General features: G+C 33.5%; 1 protein-coding gene across 1 annotated transcript; it reads left to right on the plus strand.

Moving 5' to 3' along the window:
• Nucleotides 1-285: 285 nt before the first annotated feature.
• CPXCR1 (CPX chromosome region candidate 1) lies at nt 286-5,724 on the plus strand. The gene is made up of 3 exons (XM_035288766.2): nt 286-381; nt 2,019-2,131; nt 4,284-5,724. Exon 3 carries the CDS (start codon nt 4,292-4,294, stop codon nt 5,267-5,269), a length of 978 nt encoding a protein of 325 aa, XP_035144657.1. The 5' UTR covers nt 286-381; nt 2,019-2,131; nt 4,284-4,291; the 3' UTR covers nt 5,270-5,724.
• The last annotated feature ends 2,163 nt before the right edge of the window (nt 5,725-7,887 follow it).

The following is a 7,887-nucleotide window of genomic DNA, read 5'->3' on the forward strand; positions in this document are numbered from 1 at the left end:
AATTTTCCTGGTGTCTTGTATTACATCTGGCAATCCTGTCTTCACCCTGCTTTGATACTGGGAATATTGCATATAGTTCGGATTTTGTGTGTGTGATAAAGCAAGAGTTATAAACTCATGGGTTTTCCCAGCCTTAACTGTTTCCTTGCCATCTAAAGATTTCAAATTTGCCATTTCAGTTACTCCCTCCCCCTACAGTCTGAAGAGGGTTCTAGGTTGCTAGGTTTCCATGTTCTGTGGGCATTGTGAAGCAGAGTCAAAAGAACTCTGAAAGAGGTATAAATTGAGAGGCAGAGGGCAGAAGAAAAGGAGTCCAGAAGGCAGGTAGCTGTGAAGCTCACCTTTCCCAAGGATTTTCACAAAGGAGAAAGAAAATGAAGTGTGAGTTGAAAGGGAAAGGGAAAGCATAAGGAATGTTGAATAAGTACTTTTTAGTTTGTGTCTCCATTTTAGAGTATATTTAAGAAATTACTTCAAAGTGTAACTTTGGTTTCTTGATTTATCATTTATTGATGTAGACACTACTCAGAGAGTTGTCCGTCTGGGTCAGGGATTTAATATGTTCAATATGTTTCTCTGAACATAGGCAGAAAAGCTCCTGGTTTCATTTGTCACAACTTTTTGAGTGATAAAATCATTTTAAAGTAAAGTTAACAAACTTGAAAGAAACAGAAGATAAATTCCCTCAATTAAAGAAATTAGGATATGGTGAGGGGTTTCCTGCCAGTGATGAGTGTGTGGGAATCAGAAGGCATATATTAGTCGGAGCTCTTTCATCTGAGGTGAAGTGAAGTTGTATGTTGGAGGGTTTGTCAGCAGGGAAAGATGGGACATTTACATAAAGAAGTCTGTTTGAGCTGATGAGTCATTAATACTATTTAGTGTAAAATATTTAAAGTTTTGGTGGAAGTAACATACATCTGTCTCCAGAGTATGTGGACATTGGAGGATACAGTATAAATAGAATAAAATTCTTCAATATAAAGAATAAATAAAATTATATAAAAGATAATCAAAACTAATTTAGAAATGTTCAGAATAGCCAGGTTCTTTTAAAACTCCATATATATCTTTTGAATCTCAAAAGGCCATTATGTAAAAATCTTAACAGAAGAGAATATTTGAAAACACAACCCGGGTATTTAGAATAAAGTACAATATTATTGTTCCTCAGGTCCCTGATTATCAACCTGAAAGTCATTTATTTTAAGGATTTTAAACATTATAATTTTAAAAGCTATCAGGCACATACATCTACATTTATCTTTGTGAGAAAAAAATGATTTTGGTTTTCTGTATAATAAATAATGAAATGGTGTGTGTGTTTGTGTATGTATACATATATGCTGATGAATTTTGGTTTATTTTTAATATATAATAAAATGTATATTTAATGTATATATATTTTTTGTGTTTGTACTTAATACATATATTTATAATGCCCTATGTAAATGAAGTATAGAACACCAAATACTTAAAAAATACCAGAAAACAGAAGAAAATGACCAAGTCAGTGGTAAACAGTCATTTGGCTGAGGTATTTTTTAAAAAGTGATTAAATAAGAATATGACTCTTGGCTATTCTAAACATAAGTCCAAACATTAATAAAGATTGAGAGGTTTAACCAGAATACATACAGACTTCCTGTGCAATTCCTGTGTTTATTTTTTAATGAGCAATAATAACCTTAAGTACATAGCTTTGTGATGTAACTACATTTTGGCGGGCAATAAGCCTTTAAATATCACATATATTATGTTTATTAAAAAACAGTCTTAACATAGTCTAATGGCATAAATATATGTGATAAATATGTGAGTATATTCACAATGAACACTGGATATTTCTTATATGCAATCCCATTTCACAATGTAGAAGGGAACAATGAATCTCATAGTTATCCTGAAATATGGAGATAAACGACCCTTCCGAACAGCAGAGCAGCATAGATGCTTTTCTCGGGGGAAGAAGGTGCAGGTGCTATTTTTTCCTTTGTTTTATGAAAATTTGTTTTCAGGGTTCATCTGAAAACAGATGAATAATAGATTACCACCAACAACTTCAGTTCTCACCGAGTGACTGGATTCCAGCCTTACTGAGAAGCAGCCAGTTATATTATCCTCGAATTTTGTGAGTTCAATTTACTTTATTTAGAAAGCCTCTAAAATGTAGACTCTGTTTATTGTTTTGCCTTGATGATAACCACTGATGCTGAGATGTTTATGTAGATAACTTTTCTAATTGCCAATATTAAAAACATAAAACTCAGCAAAGCTTAGCAAGGACTCAAAATTATGCCTGTGAAATGATAGGAATGTGCAAGGACTCTGAAGAAGAAAGTAAGCAAAAGTAGACTAGAGAATGGAGAAATGAGTCTTGAGAAATACCTATATTTAAATGTTAGAGTTTTACAAAGTAAGCATGAATTAAGCAGGATCAGAACATATCACATAATAACAGAAGCAAAAGAAAGAAATGCTTAAAAGTTCAGGGAAATGAGAAGTATACAATTCCATGACCTTAGAAATAGTACAAGACAATGAAAGATACGAGATAAACTTTAATTGTGATCACCACCTTCAATAAAAAATATAAAGCCTATTTGATAGAAAAATAGTCACACGTGAATTCATATCAAACTCTGAAAAAATCATTGAAGATTGAATTGAAAGGTTTGATAAGCATAAAAAAGATAATAAAAGCTCAGCAGTATTGGAACAGAGAATGCATGTTGAGTGAATAGAGGGAAAAAGTTGGTTAGGGGAGGTGAAGTCAGATTGTGTAGGGTCTCTGAAGACTATAGTTATGAGATAAGGTTCCACATCATTCTACATCTTTAAATCCTGCTAACATATTCATAAATTCTGCCTAGGCTAGCTCATAAAAGCTAGCCATGAGAAATAAAAACCATGTTAGTTAATTTCTCAAATTTTACCAGATTTCTTTTCAGCTCACCTACATTCACCTTTCTCCACCACTGACTTCAGTAAGAAAGTTCCCTGCCCATAATCCTGCTCTGAAGAAATCTGCCAAGTTGATTGTTCAAAGTCCCCTCTAGAGTAGAATTGGAAGCACAGAGTTCAGAGTTTAGGGTGCACCGAAAGTGTTTGAGCAGGTAAAAGACATAAGGAAAGTAAAAAGGGAAGAGGACAGGGGTGACAAGAGTGGTAAGTGTAGAGTTTGCAATCAGTGAAATCAGCCACTATCAGCAGTAAAGCAATCATGAAGTAATTTTTAGCTTGACTGGTACTGAGGCATTGAGAATAAACCGAAAGTAGTGAATTTGGAAGACATTTTAATAAATGAACTCAGAGTTTGAACTTCATTCATTAGATTCCTACCTTCTTATCTAGCCTGCTTTCCCTTCTCGTGTGATTCAGAATTGCACTTCTTCACATAGACATTACTATTTATCTATCTATCTATCTATCTATCTATCTATCTATCTATCTATCTATCTGGAGACAGAGTCTTGCTCTGTCACCCAGACAGGAATGCAATGGCGCGATCTCGGCTCAATGCAAACTCTGCCTCCTGGGTTCAAGCAATTCTCCTGCCTCAGCCTCCTGAATAGCTGGGACTACAGGCATCCCAGCCAATTTTTGTAGTTTTGTAGAGACAGGGTTTCACCAGGTTGGTCAAGCTGGTGTTGAACTTTTGACCTCAGGTGATCTGCCTGCCTCAGCCTCCCAAAGTCCTGGGATTACAGGCATGAGCCACTGCATTTGGCCTAGCTAGACGTTACTTTTCAAAAGGCAGGTTTTTAAGAAAAGAAAAAAATTACAGGAAAAGAATGGCTTGTACCTTATACAAATTCAACCATATCATTTTCACATAGGTCTTAATTACTTTTGAAACGTATACACTCATAATGCCTTCCTTCTATTTCAGCCTCATTTAAAATTCTCAGGTACGTAATTCAGACATAATGAAAATTATTTATAATTCACTATCCAAAAGGAAATAATTGGGCCTTCTCTCCAGAACTAAATGTGTTCAAATACACAGAGTATATGCCTAAAATAGTCAAATGAGACTTAAGCTATCCCAAGTTTAATCAAATTCCATAACTAAGTTATGAGAAAATATATTTAATAAGAGACTTATATTTGCCCTCAGTTTTCACTTTTCCTTACTTTATTCTGAGGCTTTGTGACTCTAATATTTATAGTTGTGAGAAATAGCACATTCATGGGGTTTTTGCTATGACCAAAGAACTGACTTCTTATAAAATGGAACATACAGAAATTTAGTAAATCTTCGTCTTCTTTCTCATAAATAGAACCCAGGATGAGTTCTCCTATTAGAGAAGGAAGTGATCCAGATGAAAATGCTCAGAAAAATTCTGAAAATGAGTCTCCTAATGACTGTAATACAGACATGGAGTCTCCATCTGCTGATCCCGATATGATCTATCAGGCGGTAACCAACCAAATAAACAGGGAGCCGGGCACATCAACCGCCCAGGAAGATGCTGTTCCTCAAGCAGCAGAAAATAGTGAGCTTGAAACAGAGATTCAAGAAGATCCACGAGAAAAAGATATCAAAAAAGAGGGCTCTCTTCTACTTCAGATTCCCATTCCTAGAAAATTTGTTTCTCTTATGTCAGGATTAGGAAGAATGTCCTATTTGAGAATCCTGCTAGTAAACATTGACAAAAATAGGTCCTTAAAAGATAGATCAGGATCCCACTCAGGCAAAGTTGAAATGAAAACAAACAGCTTCCGCCATAGCACTATAAATTACAAAACCCGTTTTCAACTCACAATTTCATGGAGAGTGCCATTTTTTAACAATCATGAGATAAGAAGTATGATTCTCCACCTGCTATGTGGGAGATATTTCTCTCAGGCTGCAGGGTGTAGGAATACCATGTGGGTAAAGCAAAAATATATAGCTTGTCTTTACCATCCAAATAGTTCCACCCATAGTGACAGAGACATAATATTTGGAAGGCCTTTGAGGGACCACTACTATCGTCCCCTCATTGAGAGAATGACATCTGGAAAATTTTACAAATCAACTGACCCTAAAGGGAAATACAGATTCCAAATTGTTGTGAGTCCAGTGATCCATATTTCACAGATCCAAATTCAATATACTTTTAATACAAAGGGTTTTGTGGATATTTTTACATCTAATCATAACTTGAGGGTTATGCTCATAAACACCAGTAATGGTTGGAAATACTTTTGTCCTATCTGCCGAAGGACATTTAACATTCTCTTTGAACTTAGCCAACATTCATGCAACTTTTCTGGAAATTAAGTAAAATTTTGGTAAATTCATTTTAAAATGTAACTTCTAAAAATTCATAATTTGACTACCAAAGTAAGACAAAATTGCATGAACATAAATTTTAGTATTATCAGATAGAGTGGCAGAAAGGAACACAAACTAATAGTACATCTCAATAAGAAACACCTATGGGGAAAGAAGAAACCTCTGTTTATACTGTGCTCTTGAAAGTACATCATTGAACTATCATGCCAGTCATCTGTATTGAGTTAGCAATTGAATCAAGTAAATGTTTTCAGTATCTTAACATATTTTTCTGTAGATAGAAACATTGTTAACATAAAATAGTTCAAGTAAACAGGATTCTGACTAAGATAGCAAACATATATTGGAAGGTCAGATAAAATTCTACCAGGTGTTTCCAGAAATTCTGCTAAATTTAATATCTGTTATGTTCTGCATATATTCAATAAAAATCAATTTAAACATGAAAAGTGGTACCGTATATTTGTAATTAGATAAAAATTTCTATGGAATAGAAAAGTTCAGTGTACTATAAATAGAAAATACTTAGGTAATTTTGATGATACAAAATAACAAAACATGTAACAAATCACTCGATATTTGTGAAAGAGTTTGAGGTAAAAATGAACAAATATTAAACTGACACCATATAACTAGAAACCTTTTTGCTTGTATGGTATATTCACCATTGCCCTCAATCACTACCCTTCATACATACACGCACAAATGTCTACCCATATTTAAGGTGTTTCTTATCTTGTTTTTGCAGCTCAAACATCTATGCCTCTTCTTTCATTTGATCTCATATTTTTACTATACCTTATATTTAATCTATAATGCATATAGGAATATAATATGTAATACATATGCAATACATATATTTTTATATATTATGCATGTTTTATATAATACAACTTATATTTTGAGTACCCATTATATGTGAAGCACTATGCCAGCATAATTTTATATGTTAATCTTTGCTACAATCTTAAATTTTTTAATTTTCATGGCAAGATTAAACGTGTGGAAACAGTTTCCAGAAAACTGAATGACTTTACCAGGTCACAGAGTAAATGCACGCTATTGTCACCACATGATATAATATAGCTGCAATTGAATAGGACCCTTTCTGCATATTTTACCTTATTTAATATGTGTGTATTTATATTTGAAATACCATATAGAATTTATTTCATCCATGGATATACTGTATTATAGAAATTCTAAACTTGAAGCAGAGGATACTTAAGGTACATCTACAACAGGTCAAATTTGTTGATCTGGAGGAAAGTTTGATGCTTCCAGATACAATTAGTCACGTAAGCAATGGACAGGACTAAACAATTAAACTAAGACACTTCAAAAAACTTAACAAAATATTTCTCCATTAAAAATATATCCTATATTAATTTTTATGGCATTTGCTTTTGAATATGAAACAGCTTTACAAAAATATAAGCCATCAGGTAGAAACTAATAAAAATTAAAAAGAAACATTCTTGTTTTTTTTTCACTTTTCCTAACTGGGGATGAAATTAAAATAGCACTTGTTATTTAAAAAACAAGGTTTATCACTGACATATTACCATCCACAGAATCGATATTTTTGTTGATAAACCTCCACAGAAATTGAAAACATATTTGGAATGCAGAAAAAATAGTTAAACAGGATAGTATTTACATTTTCACTTTTTTTTCCAAAATACAAAGCCATCTATTTAGCTACAACTTTAGAAATGACAAATTAAAATTAAGTCAGAATGGAGAAATTAGAAAAATGTAAACTAAACAATCCTAGATTTATCCTTCTCTAGTAGCCCACGTGAAAGATTTTCATAAGTACCAAAGTAGGGGAACCATGCTTTTGCTTAAAAAAAGAATGGATGAGTAATTCAGTCCAATGTTCAAAAAAATAAAGTGTTCTATGTTTTACTTTATTTATTTTTTTCTGAGCCAGCATCTTGCTCTGTCAACTAGGCTGGAATGCAGTGACATAATCTCAGCTCACTGCAACCTCCACTTCCTGGGTTCAAGCAATTCTCCTGCCTCAACCTCCCAAGTAGCTGGGATTACAGGTGGGTGCCACCATGCCTGGCTATTTTTTGTATTTTTAGTAGATACAGGGTTTCACTATGTTGGCCAGGCTGGTCTTGAACTCCTGGGCTCAATGATCCACCCACCTCAGCCTCCCAAAGGGCTGGGATTACAGGCCTGAGGCACAGTGCCCGGCTGTGTGTTCAATTTCTTTTTAACTTACAAATCGACTCAACACTTTACAGATATCTTGATTTTTCTTGAAGATGTAGGGACAAGCATGTATATTTCTTTATGGTTATATTAATAATTTTCATAATTCACAGCCTTTTTAAATAAAATATGAGTATAAGATACTTTCTTCATATTTACATAGTAACTAGCATCTCAAATATTAGCTTACTTTGAACATGACAATGACCGGAAAATGATATACTCAACACAGAGTAGAATACATTTCTCATGGAAAATAAATTCATAGAACCCTGAAGATGGCAGCCTTTTACTATTTTAATGTTCTCTGCTTTTACTAGTTAGAATTTCAAATTATATTATATTTCAAAAGTTATAACAAAGTTTTTTGTTTGTTT

Source organism: Callithrix jacchus, chromosome X, assembly GCF_049354715.1.
Source record: "Callithrix jacchus isolate 240 chromosome X, calJac240_pri, whole genome shotgun sequence".
Classification (NCBI taxonomy): domain Eukaryota; kingdom Metazoa; phylum Chordata; class Mammalia; order Primates; family Cebidae; genus Callithrix; species Callithrix jacchus.

Coding starts and splice junctions, on each gene's coding strand:
- CPXCR1 (XM_035288766.2), top strand. CDS start 4,292: ATGAGTTCTCCTATTAGAGAAGGAAGTGATCCAGATGAAAATGCTCAG.